General features: G+C 44.8%; 1 protein-coding gene across 1 annotated transcript in view; it reads right to left on the minus strand.

Moving 5' to 3' along the window:
• The window catches only part of DNAH3 (dynein axonemal heavy chain 3), a 128,787-nt gene that overhangs the window by 24,611 nt on the left and 85,144 nt on the right, over nt 1–19,032 (minus strand). Inside the window, exons 36-49 of the mRNA XM_090024694.1 lie at nt 18,571–18,812; nt 18,060–18,160; nt 17,851–17,956; nt 17,674–17,737; nt 15,163–15,266; nt 11,925–12,219; nt 11,198–11,377; nt 10,891–11,014; nt 10,655–10,811; nt 8,055–8,198; nt 6,765–7,431; nt 6,512–6,677; nt 5,792–6,008; nt 1,878–2,060 (exon numbers count right to left, since the gene is read on the minus strand). Of these exons, the coding sequence (XP_089880820.1) occupies nt 1,878–2,060; nt 5,792–6,008; nt 6,512–6,677; nt 6,765–7,431; nt 8,055–8,198; nt 10,655–10,811; nt 10,891–11,014; nt 11,198–11,377; nt 11,925–12,219; nt 15,163–15,266; nt 17,674–17,737; nt 17,851–17,956; nt 18,060–18,160; nt 18,571–18,812 (2,750 nt within the window). The remainder of the gene's footprint in view (nt 1–1,877; nt 2,061–5,791; nt 6,009–6,511; nt 6,678–6,764; nt 7,432–8,054; nt 8,199–10,654; nt 10,812–10,890; nt 11,015–11,197; nt 11,378–11,924; nt 12,220–15,162; nt 15,267–17,673; nt 17,738–17,850; nt 17,957–18,059; nt 18,161–18,570; nt 18,813–19,032) is intronic.

A 19,032-nucleotide genomic window follows, 5' to 3' on the forward strand; every position in this document is an offset into this window, starting at 1 on the left:
ACGCATTGGAGCAGACACGACTGAGTCTGCTGCAAGTCTGCTGCAGCGTGCTAATTAGTGCACTCCAGCAGCCTCCATGTCACATGTATTCACCATCCCCATGTTTCAAAACGGTGGTGGGAGCACTTTAACTAAAGCTCATTGAACAAGCTTTAGTTAAGGCAACTCTGCCACCACTTTGAAGGGTGGAGCACTGAATACACATGATGATGCAGGCACTTTAATTAGAGCAGCTCTTTGAGAGCTACTCTAATTAAGGCACAACCCTCCCTTCACCCTGGAGCACGTGTATTGATACCCATTGCTTTTAACCTGCATATGGTGCTATTACAGCAAGATGCAGCAAGCAAAAATTTGCCTGCAGCCCCAACAACTGTATAGTCTTTGTATTTTTGCACAACTTGAGAAAGCACTGAGAAGTCTCACAATCTCTCCTGGAGTAGTAGGCCACAGTTATCTGGTCATGGCAATGTTCTCTCACATTGCCTGAATTTTTTGGTGTGTATATATGTATCTTGGCTTCTAACTTGAGCTTCCACCACAATACATATTAATAGTTTCATTTCCCAGTATCAGAGTTATAGAATTCTAGATTATTTTATAACTCCAGCCCTGTATTTATTCTCTACCAAGTGTAAAGTACTAATGAGGACCCCCCATCACAGGACAACCAGTGCACAACAAGATGATGTGATATCATGTTGACACAACTCAACCATGAGTATCCAAGGGTTAATTCCATTCTTGTAAAATGTATATTTTACTTCTCCAGTATAGTCATGTAAGTGAAAAAAACATTAATGCAGTCAAAGTCCTAACAACCCCACACTGAACACACTGGTTATATTCAGTACCAAAACCAAAGGTGAAATCCTTGAGCCTAGAGAAGACCCCAAAAGTTTTACAGCTGCTGCAGCTGCAATGCATGGGAAAAGGAGGTCTGCTGTTCATTTTGCAGGCGTGGGGGCTCAAGTGTTTAGGAAAACAGAAACCAGGAAGAGGCTGAGAAAGTATCAAGGCATAGTTAATGTGCCCACAAGCAGCAACAACCCACAAGCTCTATATTAAGTAGAAGGCTTGACATCACAGTCGACATAGCTACTGTCTGCAGGGTGCAGCCATTAGAAAAACTTCTTGTGTATTACCCATGTCCTGAGGTAGTACAGGGAGATTTCCTTCCCTCCAAACCATTTCACAGAGTGCTTATATAAAATCTGCTTCCTTGGGCTTTATGTAGGGACTGAAACTCATCCTGTCCATATTCATGGGATCAGTTTTTTCCCTCCCAACTCAGTTGAAAAGATAGAACTAACTTTTTTTTGAGGCAGCAGTATGTGCAACTCAGTTGTGTGCAATAGGCCCACTGACAGATGTGAAAAAAGCAAGCACTTTACTAAAAGAGGAAGCATTAGCTATTAGAGAAAAAGTAAATCAGCTATTAGATAAAAGTGCCAAAAATCCCTGCTGAAGCATGTGATCTGTACAGATGTTGGGAGAGTCAGGTCAAACTGATGCAATGCCTCTTCCAGGCATGTGCTGCACTCGGTACAGGGGCATGCCAAGCTGAAAGTAAAGTGCAGTTTTGTTTTGTTTTTTTCATGTCTGTAAGCAGCCACAGTCTACCAAAGGCATGGGAATCCTAGGGCACTATAAAATTCTGGGAGCTTTGTAAATCCTGGCTAACACCTAACCCTAGTCACTGTGATATTTGTTAGCATTATTTACACTTCAACCATCATTCCTCATGTCTTTATTTTAACTGCATTGTTAGGAAGTTGGGCCATCCTCTATTGTACTGTCCATCAAATCAACTCCCTTTTCCTGGACAGGAGTTGAGATGCATTGATTACCTTGCATAGTCAGGCTCTTGTAAATACCTTAATAGCTTTAGCAACAGCTGCAGCTTCATTCGCCTCCTTTTCATCGGCAGACACTAGCTCTTTCTTTGCATCTACTTCAACTGTTTCTTTTTCTATCTGGATCATCATTTTTTCTGTTTCTGCAGAGGTTTGAATGAGTTCAGGCTGAAGAGCAGTCAGTTCCTTCTGCATTTCTGCAACCTAATATAGACACAAGGGAAACAAAAGTAAATCCTAGTAGTGTAGGCAGAAAATTGTCCAGATACAAAGAGTTCAATTTTTAAAAGAGGACACACAGTGAAATATATATTCATATATTTAAAAACTCATATATTCAAATAAGGAGGAAGACAGAGATGAGGAGGTCAGCTTCACTGTGTGCTCTTCTCCACCCACCAAGAAAGAGCAGGAAGGCCCCGCCAAGTGGGGAAGGTCTATTCCAAAAACAGACAGGAACAGAGCTGGAGGCGAAATACGTTCAGTGATTTAGTCATACAGGGACTTTGGGTGAAGAATTCTAGGAAGAATCTACATAGGAAATAACATTCATTTCAGTAATAGTAACTCTCTTTTTGAATTCCACATCCTGATAGGGGAGATATGCATTAGGGCTGTGTGAAACTTTGGTCCCTGATTTGATTTGGCAGAGATTTGACCCGATTCGGTGGTCAAATCTCCGAATCTGAATTGAATCAGAGGACTCTTTAATCTCTCCGAATTGAATTCATATTTCATAGATTTCATAGATTTCATAGACATCATGGCTGGAAGGGACCTCGGGAGATCATTGAATCCAGCCCCCTGTCCAAAGGGCGGGAAGTCAGCTGGGGTCATAGGATCCCAGCAAGATAAGCATCCAATTTACTCTTGAAGGTGTTCAAGTAGGCGCTTGAACCACCTCCGCTGGCAGACTGTTCCAGACCTTGGGGGCTCGGACAGTAAAGAAATTCTTCCTTATGTCCAGCCTGAAACGGTCTTGCAGGAGTTTGTGACCGTTCGACCTCGTCATCCCATGGGGCGCTCTGGTGAACAGATGTTCCCCCAGATCCTGGTGGTCACCCCTGATAAACTTATAGGTGGCCATCAGATCACCCCTGAGCCTGTGCTTTTCCAGGCTAAAGAGTCCCATGGCTCTCAGCCTGTCATCGTAAGATCTGTTTTCCTGACCTTTGATCATGCGCGTGGCTCTCCTCTGCACTCTCTCAAGCTTCTCCACATCCTTTTTGAATTGTGGAGCCCAAAACTGGACGCAGTACTCCAGCTGCGGCCTCACCAAGGCCGAGTACAAGGGGAGAATGACGTCCCGGGATTTGCTCGAGAAGCATCTATGGATGCACGCCAGCATTTTGGTCGCTTTACTAGCCGCAGCATCGCATTGCAGGCTCATGTTCATCTTGTGGTCAATGATGACCCCCAAGTCTTTTTCTTCTGTAGTGCTAACCAACGTAGCACTGCCGAGCCTATAAGGATGCTGCAGGTTTTTCCTCCCAAGGAGGAGAACCTTGCATTTTTCGGTGTTAAACACCGTCAGGTTCTCGTCTGCCCATTTGCTGAGCTTGTCCAGGTCAGCCTGGATCACCCGCCTATCTTCTGGCGTGGATGCTTTGCCCCAAAGTTTGGTGTCATCGGCGAACTTGGCCAGTCCACTCCTGACTCCAATGTCCACATCATTAATGAAGATGTTGAACAGTATGGGTCCCAGGACAGAGCCTTGAGGGACCCCACTGGTCACAGGGCACCATGATGAGTGACTGCCATCAATCACAACCCTCTGGGTCCGACCACGAAGCCAATTTCCCAGCCAGCGGATCGTGGTGGAGCCAAAGCCACAACTGGCCAGTTTGGCCAAGAGGTGATCATGGGATACCAGATCAAAAGCTTTTTTGAAGTCAAGATATATGATATCAATCTCTTCTCCCTTGTCCAGGTGATAGGTCACCTGGTCATAGAAGGAAATGAGATTGGTCAAACAAGACCTACCCGCAACAAACCCATGCTGGCTGTCCCTTAGGATGTTAGCCTGGGCCAGTCCCTCAAGGATGGCCTCCTTAATAAACTTTTCTAAGATCTTCCCCAGGATAGAAGTCAGGCTAATGGGCCTGTAGTTAGCCAGATCCACTCTCCTCCCTTTCTTGAAGATCGGCACCACATTGGCCTTCTGCCAGTCTTCGGGCACTACACCAGAGCACCAGGAGTTTTCAAAGATCCATGCCAGGGGCTGGGCTATGACGCTCGCCAGCTCCTTGAGTACCCTGGGGTGCAGGTTGTCAGGGCCAGCTGACTTGAAGGTATCCAGCTTCTCAAGGTGTTCCTTCACGAGGTCAGCATTGATGGAGGGTAGGGGATCCCCCTCACCCAGATTTCCCTGTCCCATAGCAGGCATGGGCGTCCCGTGGGACTGATGAAAGACTGACGCAAAGTACCTATTTAATAGGTTGGCTTTTTCCTGGGTGTCAGTTGTCAGTTGCCCCATCTGGTTTAGCAGGGGTCCAACATTGCCCTTGCTTTTCCTCCGGCTCCCCACATATCTGAAAAAGGACTTTTTGTTGTCCTTGATGCCTGAAGCTAGTTGGAGTTCAGTTGCAGCCTTGGCTTCCCTGGTTTGCTCCCTGCAGGACCGGACCAGCGCGGAGTAATCCTCCTTGGAGGTGAATCCCATCCTCCAGCCTTTGTAGGCTTTCCTTTTTAGCCACAGTAGGTCCGCTAGGTCCCTGGAGAGCCAGGGGGGCTGCTGTGCCTTCTTGCTGCCTTTCCTCCGTGTTGGAATAGATTTAGCTTGTGCACTGAGGATCGCTTCCTTGAGAAGCAACCAGTCTTCTTGAACTCCCAACTCCCTGGGATCATGGTCCCTGAGGGCCTGACTGACTAGCCTCTTGAGCTTGTCAAAGTCGGCTTTTCTGAAGTCAAGGAACCCTCCGAATTGATTCACAGATTTGGCAATTCAGACATAGACACAGCTTTAAATATTTTTTCTACATACCTCTAGATAAAAGGCAGCTCATGAACGCTGCGATGCTGGGGTGCTTGCAGTGTCCCACAGTAGCGTAGGGGGCTCCCCTACGCACTTGGCAGTGGACCTGGAAGTGAACGAGAAGCACTCCTGGGTCCACTGGGGAGCATGCGGGGGGCCCCCCCATAACCCTCTGGCGCTTCCTGGGTCTGGGGGGCACCCGGGGTCGCCCTGTGGCCGATAGCCGAGCCAGGGGTGAACAGGGGCACCCCCATGTGCGCTACCCAGCAGACCCGGAAACAGACTCGAAATACATCCAATTCACTTTTGGGATCACTGCCGAGCATGTGGGGGGCCCCCTTGTGCTCCAGTGGGACGCTCCACACACCCCAGCATTGCAGCATTCACAAGCCGTGCTGGTACCTCAAGGTACGTAGAAAAAACTTTTAAAGCTGTGTCTATGGCTGAATCGCTGATTTTCTGAATCAGCATTGAATCTTCAGATTCGGATTCAGCTGAATCGAATCGGGGGGGCAGAGATCCGAATCAACTAATCCATCACTGTCCCCGATTCAGGCTAAATCCGAATCAAATAGGGCCTCCTTCACACATCCCTAATAAGCATAGGCATGTACAGTCAGTATTAGGAAGGCGCCTAAGGAAGCCATTCTGCAAGAGATTTCTCAAAAAAGGAGCACTGAGAAAACTATTGCATTTTTTTAATTCAGCTATTTCTTCTACCATGGTTGATTGAATAGCACCCTGTCCATTAGGTGATGTCATCTAAAAATATATGTCACAATCTCTTAAAATAGCTAAGCAGTACTTTAACATTTCCTGGTGGCTTTGAAAAGAAAATTGCTAATAGTACAGTGAACAGGGAATTAAGCTTGCAACTCTTTTTAGCCTTAACAGCTGCCTGCCTTATTACCCATATGCCATGTTAAAAAAATTATCCTTACTGTTTTCAGTCTAAGCTTACTTGTGAAGATGCAAAGTCAAGTTTTTGGAGGCCAACGAGGTACCGATTTCTCATTGTATTAACTTCTTGCCTTTTGCTGTGTAGCAGTGATTTAAAGGTGAGAATCAGTTCCAGATAAGATGTCGGTGTTACATAGTTGTGCCTTCGCAGTGTGTTGTAATAGCTCACTGAAAGTTCTCTCACACTTTCTTGGAAATATTTGCACATCAACACAACCCTAAGGGAAAATCCCATGTTACTATGTAACTATGTATTAGAGTTAATTATTAATTAGGTATTAGAGTTATGTCACAGCAATCAATAACGATAACCTACCAAACCATATAGTTCTCTTAACATCTAATAAAATGGAGCCAGATTCTGCTCTCAGTTACATCAGTTTAAATCCAGAGTAACCATACTGAATTCAAGGAAATGACACAGTGGTAAAAGAGTGCTAAGAACTGGTTTTGCCCATTAACAAATACATAATTGATCAAATTCTCTTCTTAATGGCCTGATTTTCAGAGTTACTGAAGTCAAAGAGTGCTGCAGGTATTTAGCGTGTACAAATATTGGGGCCATAATCCATTACAGTCCTACTGCCTTCAATGGAATTGTACCACTGTAACAAAAAATGGTACATTTATATTAGGATAATATCTTAATTATAATTATACAAGCTTGCTGAGGCATAAATAACAAACAGCTGCATAAATTTTCTGACAAGGAAATACTTACTCTTTCCGCACTTCATCTTCAAGTTCAACATCCTCCAAAAACTTGTTTGCAACCATTTCCAAAGCATCTGTGGGCCAAGTTTGGAACCAGTCAATGGTGCAGCAATTTATCAGTGATGGGAACATTCGTAATCGGTTCCGGAACGCATCTCCAATCGGACTCATTGCTGGAAGGAATCCATATTGTTAATTAAGTTTACCAGGGTTATGAAATAAAGAGAGCTACAAAAAGACAAAGTGAGATATATACAGACCTAAGACAATGTGCAAATTTTTCTTCACTTTTTCAATAAAAAAGTTATACATAGCAAGTGGAGTTGCCTCAATTTTCTTGCCTTCTGTCCTTGCTGCAGCCTGCATTTTCTCCACAATTTCAGCTTTCTCATCAGCTGCAAAGATGTTAGGCACATCACCTGTATTCAGTAGCATGTTAATGTCCTCCACAAATGCCTCATCTTTTATTTGATTATCACAGAACAAAAAGCACACATTTTTGTCACCGACACCAGCCTGCAGCATAACACGTTTCACATCCTCCTTCCATTCATTGGTGGCATAAGACTTTGTAATTTCAATCTGAAAGAGCTCAAAAGCATTCATGAAGGTGGCCAACTTGGTAGCACTTTGTCGCCCGCTTCCACCAATCCCCACCAGTAACAAGTGACCATTGTCCTGCTTTAACACTCTGCAGATCCTTGAAATATGTTCAATAGCAAACTGGAACATGACTAAGGACATTGGTGCCTTGCTAATATTGTTGTACTCTTCAAGGTAATATTCCATCACAGCTGTCAGTTGCTTTAAGTCTGTGATTTCATCATAGGCTTTTACATCACCATCTGGTTTTAAGTAGTCTCCAAAAAAGAGACTGCGTATATTATCATCAGTGATCTTGCCAGTAGGTGACAGATGACTCAGTACCTATTGAAAATACAAAAATCAGAGATAATTCAGACTAAGTACTTTACAATAACATAAATCCTTTTTTCTTGAATGTACTCTCTTATCCACATAGTACTATCACTGTGGGAAAGCCTGTTTTCCAGCTGTTCTGATGCATGCTTTTAGCCCAAGCAAAAAACAGATGGGAGTAACACGCGTGTGCTGACTGTAATTTTTCAGCTCTCCATACCTTACAGAGCAGCCACCATGATTTCCTTGTCAGGTATATTGTCAAGTTTCCAGAGCACCTCTAACAACGTGCCCATAGCATCTGTGAGTTCTTTCAAATGTGCACAAGTCAAAAACTGCTGAAATCTTGGCCCTATTCATGCAAGTTACTCATTCCAAGTGGCCCTCTGGCCCTCTTTAAAGCCCTTCTGAAGTTGATTCCATTTGCAACGTGTAATTTGCAGAATGAAGGCCCTTATTTGCATGTGCAAAGGCACAATACACAGATAGAGGTTACCCCAATTACTGTGGGTGTATCAACAGATGCCACCCAAAAAATTGCCTAATACCAACCAAATATAAAATGTGCAATTAGTTTTATAATGAATTAATCCAGCCTCTACATCCAAAATATTATGTATAACCTAACATACCTTATCAACACTCTGCTTGAAGCTATTTGATGTTGTTTCTTTTACCATCTTAAAGAACACCTGCCTGTCCTCATTATCAAGTAAACGGTCATAGAAAACTCGATAAACCTCATGAATCCAGAGCCTGATCAGCTTGTCTCCATCCTATATGTGCAAAGAGAAATCAACATGCAAATATATTTAAGGCAGGAACTGCTTAAAACCAAAGTACTCTGATCTCCATTTGGAGTGTGATTTACCTCATGCCCAAGTTAATGGAACTCTTGGTTTTCAAATGTTCAGTATGTGGCTCTGTATTTGTTAACTAAACTGGCTCCTCCATACCTAATGACAATGTCTTATCCATTCTGCCAATAGAAAGCTGTCCTCTTATGTGAAATCATTTTTCTATTGCTACACTGAGTGGGTTTATCCGTAGGCTTTTTACAAAGATTTTTCAAATTTTAGAATGATGCTGGAGACATCAAACAAAGGACATCTAAGATTCTATGACTCACGACACGTTACAAGGGGGTTCAAGACTCGGGACACATGACAAGGAGGAAACAATGGTCAGGAAATTCTAGGCCCACTAAAGACAGACTTTGGCCTAGGTATACTCTCCTCACAAGAAATAAGGATTACTGTGAACAAATCCTGCCACTGAATTAACATTAGTTAATTCACATTAACTATTCCAATGTTCTCCAGGAAGGCTTCAAGAATGTCTGCAGCTGTTTTCTTCAGCTTCTGCACCAAGAGAGTTCACTCATAGCTAGATTTTAGGACCAACTTGCATCCCACCAGCACAATTCTTCATTGTAACAGGATGAGAATTTTCATAGATTTCATAGACATTTGGGCTGGAAGGGACCTTGGAAGATCATCAAGTCCAGCCCTCTGCCCAAGGGGCAGGATGTCAGCTGGGGTCAAAGAATCCCAGCAAGATAAGCGCCCACATGGTTCTTAAAAGAGTCTAGAGGAGGTGCTTGCACCACCTCTGGAGGGAGTCTATTTCAGACCTTGGGGTCTTGGACAGTAAAGTAGATTTTCCTTATGTCCAGCCTAAAACGGTCTTGAAGGAGTTTATGACCACTGGACCTTGTCATCCCTTGGGGCACTCTGGTGAACAGGCGTTCCCCCAGATCCTGATGTACACCCCGATGTACTTATAGACTGCCACCAGGTCACCCCTGAGACTGCACTTTTCCAGGCTGAAGAGTCCCATGGCTCTCAGCCTCTCTTCATAAGGCCTGTTCTCCTGCCCTCTGATCATGCGTGTGGCTCTCAAGCTTCTCCACGTCCTTCTTGAATTGTGGAGCCCAGAATTGGATACAGTACTCCAGCTGCAGCCTCGCCAAGGCCAAGTACAGCGGGAGGATGACATCCTGAGATTTGCTTGAGGAGCTTCTATGGATGCAAACCAAAGTTTTGTTTGCTGTACCAGCTATGACATCGCATTGGTGGCTCATGTTCGTCTTATGGTCAGTCATGTCCCCCAAGTCCCATTTGACCATGGTGGTAGTGAGTGTAGCACTGCTGAGCCTATAAGTATGATGTAGGGGGTTTTTTCCTCTGAGGTGGAGTACAACACACTCTCGCTATTAGCAGGTTTGGCATTCGTAGTTTCAAATGCCGAACCCACAACCTAAATACACTTAAAGGAGCTCCTTAGGAGCTCTGCGTTTGCCACTGCCAGGCTCCCACCACTACTGCTGCACTCCTGCCGTCGCCAGAGCAGCCGTGCTCCCCCCCGCCCCCCACAGCTGCCGGGGGCACTACATTCATGAACGCAGTGCCTTATTTCGGGGATTTCACCATTCGCAGGGAATACAAGAATGTATCCCCCACAAATGGCGAGGGTCTCCTGTACCTTATATTTTTCCATATTGAAAGTCATCAGGTTTTATCCACCCACTTTCAAAGCCTATCAAGGTCAGCCTGGATCACCAGCCCATCCTTGGGTGTGGATGCTCTACCCCAAAGTTTGGTGTCATCGGTGAACTTGGCCAGTCCACCTCTGACACGAATCTCCACTTCGTTAATAAAGATGTTAAAGAGTACAGGTCCGAGGACGGAGCCTTGGGCGACACCACTGGGCGCCATGATGATTCACTTCCGTCGACTACCACTCTCTAGGTCCGACTTCGGAGCCAATTCCCCAGCCATCGAATTGTGATGTAGCTGAGGCCTTTGCTCAGATTATTAATACATTTGGTTTTCTGTAGTCCCCAGAAACTTCCATTGTTCAAGATATATTTCTGAGGCCATATTACTTCATTTATTAGTTCCCCATTTGTGAAATTTTAATCCTCTTTTTCCTCCTCTCTGCCTGTCTTGCCTATTAAAACTACAGTCTCGGGACAGATAACTGTCACATACTACATGTATATACAATGCCTAACACATTGAACCTTTGCTGGTGCTACTACCATTTTCAAGAACATATGAATATTCTTTTTCAGAGGCAGAGGGGAAAATATAGAGAAAAGTATTCTAACCCAATCCTCATTTTAGATATGTAAGTATTGAAATTATTATGAATGGAAGTCACAAGAATTTACTTCACTAATCCTTTTTTACTATCTTTATTCTAGGAACACAGTTGAAAAGCAACCTACTTGTAAGTGGGTATGTGGACACAGCAGCACTCCTCTAATAACCCTGGAGAAATCCCGCAGATTAAAGACATAATGGGATTTGGAAGGCGTTGGAAGAAAATTCTCGACAGCCATTTTATAAATAGCCATTGTAGCTTGGATCATCAGCTTGCCAAGCCTTAAAAAAAAGGAAATTATGAAGTATGGAGAGGAACAATTTGAGAAAATATTTGTCCCAGGCAATGTTTCACTCTTACCTTAAAAATACTGGCTCAAAGCCCTTACTGAAGTGCCAGTCAACAACTGAAGTGAAAATCTTGGCTAAAATTTCATCATCAAAAGAACTGATGGAAATAATATTCAAGTGTCGTGTGAAACGTCCTGTAACAGAAGACCCAATAATATCCAGCACCATACAATCTTATTTTCAACTTACTACAGATGTAATCACCAGTCTCCAGTAAAACTAAGTTTGTCTCCCTATCTTTAGTTAACTATATGGTATCTCATCTCAGACATGTATTTCTCTCTCTCCGGTTACAAGTAGTTTGTATATTTTCCTACCTGTAATATCATTTCTTCCACCACCAGGAGGGCCCATTGCTGAAACAAACAGGACGTCTACGATATCAAGCCTAGATGTATCCTTCTTATCATACCAATGGCCATGATCAATCCATTGTCTAAGAAGCTCAATGGGTGGCTGGGCTCCATACACTTCCTTTGCAGGCATATTTAGATCATCTATAAACAAGGTTAGAAAAATTGAAAGTGCAGCTGCCTATTGTTTCTTAGAAGGCAAACAAAAAATTCCAACTGAGCCAGAACTAGGAAAATGTTAGCTTTCATGGAGGTGGTTCAAGCACCTACTTTGAAAGCCTTCAAGAGAAAGTTGGATGTTTATCTTGCTGGGATCCTGTGACCCCCTACTGAGTTTCTGCCTCAATGATCTTCCAAGGTCCCTTCCAGCCTTAATGTCTATGAAATCTTTCTGATACAGATACTAAATCCAATGCAATTTTATCATGCACATTTAAGTTAAAAATGTTGTTTCAATAGTGATTGCTTGCTGTTTATTTCATATCACATTACAAGGAACCAGCCTTCACAGGTTTAAAGGGAGTCCGTCTCAAAGAGAAGCACTACTTAAATGTATATAAGCTTTTCTTCTACAGGTGCTTTATAGAAAAGAAGAACTGAAGCAGTGTTTAATTATCAGACTCAATAAAGAGTTTAGGTTTTCCACATAAATTCAGAATTCAGGAGACACAAGAAAACAAAATTTTCTTACCCACAAATACTATAGCTTTCTTTCCCACTGGAGGTCCAAATAATCCTTTTCTTCTCCTATCCAGCTTTGACATAATAATATCCTGGGTTTGGTTAGCTGAAGTTCTTGCAGAGAAGTTGATACAGTTTGGGATGTACTGATGTTTCGGAAGTTTTAGCAGAAAACTGTTGATAATAGCTGATTTTCCTGTGCCAGTGGAACCCACAAACAGCAAAGGAATATTGTGTTCCACATATGTTTTTAAGAAAAATATTTGCCTGGCAGTTACCATGGTTGGGATTATGAGATCAGATACCTGTTAGATGGGAGATTTCATGAAAAGGACATCTCTGATACCATAATTAACATAGATCTGAAATCAATGTACTGCAGCAGGTTTATAGTACAAATACAGAGTTCAAAAAATTATTAAGAAATGCAAAAAGTTTTATTACAAATTTCTAGCACAATTAAGAGCTGGCAGCTAAGAACCCACTTTCGTTCTGCATCTGTACAGTGCCTAGCACAAGGTGGTTATGTCTAGGGACCTGAGGCATTACAGTAATACAAATTAAAAGGGAATTATATGGTTCCTGATTTGATTCTGAGGTCAGCTCTGCCCCCTGCTGTGCAAAGGGAAGGGAGCAGATTGCCACGGGATGTCTCTCCTTCTCCCCCATGTGAGCAGAAGCTGTGTTGTGTATATCTAAAAAATATTTTTAGAGGATGCAGTCAAATTTCATCTTCTCTGTCCCCCATACTTCATTCCAGATGCTAACTGTGCTGATACCTAGCATGGAAATGAGGCATCAAGGTAACAGGGGAATGGAAAACATTAATCTAAACTTCTTAAAGCACTGTACTGAACTGAATTTGCCTTCACACTGCACCTATATGGTAAGGAAATATAATTCACCCCACTTTGTAGAGGGGAAATCTGAGACCTGGAAAGCTTAAGTTCAAAGGCTGCTATCAAAATGCATGCACCTTAAATTTTGGTGAGCTCTTGAACATTCAGGATACCCAGGATGTTGCTCTCCACATCCTTAGGGGTCTATAAGTCAGTCTATCTGATAGTTCTGATTAATTTGCTTATGCTAGACTGGACCTTAAGAATTACAAATGGAGGCACTGCAAATCAGAGGCTACTTTTCTATTGTAAGAACTTTCCCCAAGGTCTGTAGCAACAAGGACCAGGACCCAGATCTTCAAGCACTGGATCATCCTTGTTCTCCATGCTCACTTTGAATGCCGAGATCCAAGTGTTGGTCCAATAACAAAAGAAACAGGACTTAAAAATGGAAAGGCTCATAGAAGGCTCTAACAGAACAGAAATTAATCTAGGTGCCACGTGTAACTGATGTAGAGTTGTGCATCAATGATGCAGAGTTGTGAGGGACTCTCCCCTGAGGGACACGGAGGGACCTATCTGCTGTCCGGACCTCTTGGCCAGAGAGGTCTGCTACCTTCCTAGGGCATGCATCCGGGACATTACGGAGAGGATCCCCAGGCACATCCATCCCTCTGACTACTACCCCATGCTCCTCATCCATGTAGGCACGACCAACATGGGCAGAAGTAATCTGGACCGGGTCATGAGTCAAGGGACTCATGGGGGCTGAGCTCAAGGGACTGGACTCAAGTAGTTTTTTCTTCTGTGCTCCCTGCTGCAGGCCATGGACCCAAGAGGGAAGGCTGTGTAGAAGAAGTAAACAGATGCCTCTGACCGGTGGTGCTACCACGAGGGCTTCAGTTTCTTTGACCACAGCATGCACTTCAGGGAGAGAGGACTTCTGGGACAAGATGGCATCCACCTTGAGTGGAGGGTAAGTCCGTGTTCTCAGCCAGGATGGCTGATCTGCTAGACAGTGCTTTAAATTGACTTCGCTGGGGGACGGGGAAACTCCAAGTGGACCATGCCCAGGGACTGGCACACAGGAAAGCTCCCACCTGGAGGACACTAAGATAACTGTTTTTGAAAATGCTACCAGAATGGTTCTCCCACAGCGTCTCAGGAAATCGAGGGTGTCAGTTGGGGGTCTCAGCTGCCTGTACACCAATGCCAGGAGCATGGGGAACAAGCAGGAGGAACTACCCCTGCACTTCAACAAGGATGTGGAAAAACTTGCGAGAGTCTAGAGAAGAGCCACCCATATGATCAGGGACTTTCAAGACAAGCCATATGAGGAGAGGCTGAGGGACTTCAGCCTACAGAAGAGAAGGCTGAGAGGGGACTTGGTAGCAGCTTACCACTACACCGGGGGGATACATCAAGAATTCAGTAAACTCAATGAACATGGGCCAACAGTGTGGGGACGTGGTCAGGAAGGCCAACCGTACCTTGTCATGCATCCACAGATGCATCTCGAGCAGGTCCAAGGAGGTGATCCTCCCTCTCTATGCGGCACTGGTCAGGCCGCAGTTGGAGTACTGCGTCCAGTTCTGGGCGCCACACTTCAGGAGAACAACATGGAGAGGGTCCAGACCAGGGCCACTCACGTGATCGGGGGCAGCAGGGCAAGCCCTACAAGGAGAGGTTAAGGGACCTGAACCTGTTCAGCCTCCACAGGAGAAAGCTGAGGGGGGATCTATTGCTGTATACAAACTAGTTGGGGGGACCAGCAGGCATTGGGGGAGTCCCTGTTCCCCCAAGCACTACCAGGAGTGACAAGAAATAATGGTCACAAGCTAGCAGAGGGTAGATTCAGACTAGACATCAGGACGTGCTACTTCACTGTCAGGGCAGCTAGGATCTGGAACCAACTTCCAAGAGAAGTGGTGCTGGCTCCTACCCTGGGGGTCTTTAAGAGGAGGCTGGATGAACATCTTGCTGGAGTCATTTGACCCCAGTACTCTTTCCTGCCATGGCAGGGGGTTGGACTTGATGATCTACTCAGGTCCCTTCTGACCCTACCAACTAGGAAACTAGGAAACCCCTGGGGAAGATCAGGAGCAATGGATACAAACTCCTGGAAGGTTATTTCAGGCTCAATTCCAGGAGAAATTCCTTCACAGTCAGGGTGTCCAGACTGTGGAATAAAATCCCTCCAGTGGCGGTACAGTCATCTACCCTGAAAATCTTCAAAAGGAGACTGGACAGTCACCTCGCTGGGGACCCCAGTTGTCTTTTCCTGCCTAGTTCAGAGGGACTGGACCCAATGATCTACCAAGTCCCTTCCAGCCTCTAAGAGTCTATGAATCAATCTATGAACCATTTATCACTCAGTTACTGTCTATAACGGAAAAGATTAATGTTAACCTTTGCACCAGTAGGTATCATTTGCTCTTCTTTAGTGATGTAATCAGTCCACATGTTCCACTGCCCACTAGCCTGCTTGTGAAAATAGAAGTCGTACACACTCCCTGTTAATTGAGAAAGACAATACAAGAAAACACTGGTTAGACAGCAAATATAATACATTACATCATTTTAGCATGTGAAGTTCTGAGCATTTCCTCTTATCATTTTTCACCCCCAGGATTGAAAGGGTTAAATGAAAACATTTTCCTTATATGCCTGTTATATACACAGAATCCAATGCTGAGAGATGGCGAATGCTTTTGTAAATAAGAGGAAGGACCCTCCCCTCCTGTTGACTCTCATCGTCAGGAAGTTGCTAGGAGCAGCCTAACTAAGCTCACTGCATATCTAGGGCTGTGAAAAATGGCTATGTCTCATTTCAATTTTGGATTTGGCTTTTTTGGAGGACAGTGTTTCATTTCAGTGTTTCAAATCACTGCTCTGTTTTGATTCGGCTAAATCTGTTTCAGAGTTTCGATCCTGTTTCAGAGATTCAGATTGGCTGGGGAGAGGCAGGCACAGTTGGGTGGCTGCAAGTTCTCCCGTGGCTCCTTCAGCTGTGCTTGCCTTTCCCTGGTTGAGGGGAGCCACGGGAGAAGCCCCCATGGCTGTCCTGCCCAGCCCCATCCGTCGCCTGGCCCCAGCCTAGTCCTGGCACTTAAAAAGCCCCATACTCACCAGCTGTAGCAGTGGCAGTCAGGGCCTCTGGGGGCTTGTGGCAGAGCCACTCCCTGCAGCGGGGGGCAGTGGGGATCACCCCCCGCCTGGCACCCGTGTGGTAGCTGTCGTATCATGCGGGTGCAGCACGGCTTGGCAGGATGTGGCGTACTGTCTGGGAGTTGGGGCAGCTCCACCTGTCAGCCGGAGCCTGGCATTGCTCAGCCCCAGTGGCCCCAGCTCCCAGACAGTGTGTGCTGCCCTGCTGAGCCATGCTGCATCTGTGCCATGGGGCAGCTACCATGTGGATGCCAGGTGGGGAGGGCAATCCCCATTCCCTCACACTGCACAGGGGAGCTCTGCCATGAGCCCTCAGAGGCCATGATCACTGCTACCAGAACTGGTGAGTGCAGGGCTTTTATGTTTGTTTTTTTTCAAGTGCCAGGACTAGGCTGGGGCTGGATGGAGCATCAGGGCCCAGGGTTGGCAGGGCAGAAGGGGAGATTGGGGAGTGGCAGTTCTGTGGGGGGGCTCCGTGGGGGGGCCTCTGCCACATAGCCCCAGAGCCCCCACAGGTCCTTCTACAGCCAGTGAGTGCGGAGATGATTTTTTTTTTTGATTCTTGGAATGCTGGGGCCTGCCTGGAGGCCTCAGAGCCTCCACAGCCCCTGCTACAGCCAGTGAGTGAGGGTTTGCTGGGGGGAGGGTTTGGATTTTTTTTAAGTGTCAGGAGGCTGGGCCAGGTGGGGGATGGGGCCAGGCCGGACAGCCATGTGGGCTTCTCCCCTGGCTCCCCCGGCTGTGCTTGGTGTGGGCTGTGCAGAGCAGACTTGGGTGCCGATGCTGGCCCCAGCCAACAGCAGCAACATGCTGTAATCCTGTGCGCAGATCTGGGGGCCCACACCCCTCTGGGAGGGCTGCGGGGCTGTGCCAGACTCCTTCCAGGGGTGCAGGCCCCCAGATCTGCGCGCAGGATGACAACAGGCTGCCATCCCTCCTCCAGAGCACTGGGATTGGAAGGGACCTCAAGGACAGATCGCAGTCACTGGCCAGCTACAGATGTTAATATCAGAGCAGTCCTTCTGCCCCACTTCCCCCTCTCTCTTCTTAGTTTCTGTTTCCCTGCAAGCCTGGCTCCAAAATATCCAAAATAATTCTGAAACATTTTGGATGGTTTTGTTGAGTTTCAGAGATGTTTCACAGCCTTCCGTTTCATTTTGGATTTGGTGTTTTGGGCACTGAAATGGATCAAAACACCTCCGAAATGAAACGGCTGCCAAAGTTTTGAATTTTTTATTAAAGTTTTATTGTTGCTTCACTTACAACTAGAAAACCAACAGTGGGAGGTACTGGGGTCCAACCTGGGACAGGCAGGGGTGCAGCTCCAGTTTCAGCCCCAAGCCCTGGGCCAAAGCCAAAGCTAAGTTGCTATCTACCCTGGACCAGTATTTGAATCCAAGATGAGGCTTTTTTGCCCCACACTGATTGGGAGAAAAAAAACTTATCTTGGATTCAAGTAAATAAGGTAACTATATTTATGCTACAGTTTTTAGTCCCTACCAAAATACTTCTAAATGCAGAACTGTTATTAAAACAGAAGTGCAATATTGCTAATTTAGTCTCATCCCTTATTTCAGAACAGTGTTTAGAAATCCTCACAACACAAGTAGTCCTTATATTCACGTGAATGATCCTACTCAACCTGGCAAATGTTTGCAGGACCAGGTACTTGATGAAGATAATATTATGATGGGCATTTCTTAAAAGCACTAAACACATGAGAGGCCCATACAGCACATTTCTAATGCTTACTTTTCCCCACAATTTTTTTCAGGAACCCATCGTATCTGCAGTTTTCAGGCCCATTACTAAGTCCCTGTGAGGCAATGGGTAGTTTCCAAAAACTAACTGCTGAGAAGCATGCAATTGATACAGGGGTCCTTGGATTCAGTGGGACAGTAAAATAAAAGAAGAAATTGAAGCTCATACCAGTTCTCTATGCTCCTGTTGCAGGTCTGGGGGTAGTGTGTTCATGTAGGAATCCTTCAAAGGCTTCCAGCCTAGCTGCTGAGGATCCATATAGATCATCCCACACCTAGGAAGAATAAGTAGTTACGATGCAAAAATGTATTTGCAATGCATATTCAAATTTGGGTCTGTTGCATGGGATAGGTCAGCATTGGCTGCTTCCACATTACCTGCTGACAGTTGCTGGTGATGCCTCCTCTAAATCAGCTGGCTCAAAAATTAAACTCATTTTGGAATTCATCTGAATTATTTCACCACTCATTAAACACAGCTAGAAGGAAAACATCCCATGAATATGGGTTAATCATGTTATAGCTGAGCATTCATTTATACTCATGTCTGTCACAAGTTCAACTGTTGCACTTAATGCAAATTTGCATTCATTTATGTTTTCCCAGCATGTGATATTTATAGACCCTGTCTTAGTTCTTCCATTTGCTACTGCTGCTAGTCACAAAGAAAAAGAGAACGCTGCAGTATTATCTGTCTCTGGTTTGCTAATACTTTTTCAGCAGCTAAGATCATGATTATTTTGTAAATAAATGAATTTCAATTCCAACTGGAGAGATACATTCATGTATTTTATTTTACTTAGAAGAGCTGTATAACAACGGGCAATAAACAACCTCACTTCAATAAATTAGAGGATTCCTACACATAACTGGCAAAAGTGATGGTTACCTTCTTGTTATCATCTAGCACAGTGTTCATGTTCTCTATCCAAACTGCATCCACTGGGCCATCAAATATAATCCACTTGCGTTCATCAGAGGTTGAAGATGCTTGTTCTCTGAAGGCATTTGCAAGGACTCCATCTGTCCACTCATGGCTCACAGGGTCAAAACACCCATAGAGTTGTCCCATAGTAATAGCTTTGGGGTTAATAATTTTGTACTCAACAGCAAATTCATCCATGGAATTATCTGAGTACAAATTAAAAAAAAAAGTTGACTTGAATAGCTAGAGAGAAAGAAAAAGGGCTTTAAAATTAGATTTAGCAAATGAAATATAGAAATGGAACATCCCTGATAGCCCCACTGTAACTGTCAAAGGCAAAAGGACATGATAGCTGGAAGGTAGCCAGCAGTGAGTAGCAACCTTTTTACTCAAACTTAGAGCATGTTCTCGCACGAAGCAGGAGCA

This window comes from Crocodylus siamensis, chromosome 12, assembly GCF_052110815.1.
Source record: "Crocodylus siamensis isolate JL-2025a chromosome 12, ASM5211081v1, whole genome shotgun sequence".
NCBI classification, from domain to species: domain Eukaryota; kingdom Metazoa; phylum Chordata; order Crocodylia; family Crocodylidae; genus Crocodylus; species Crocodylus siamensis.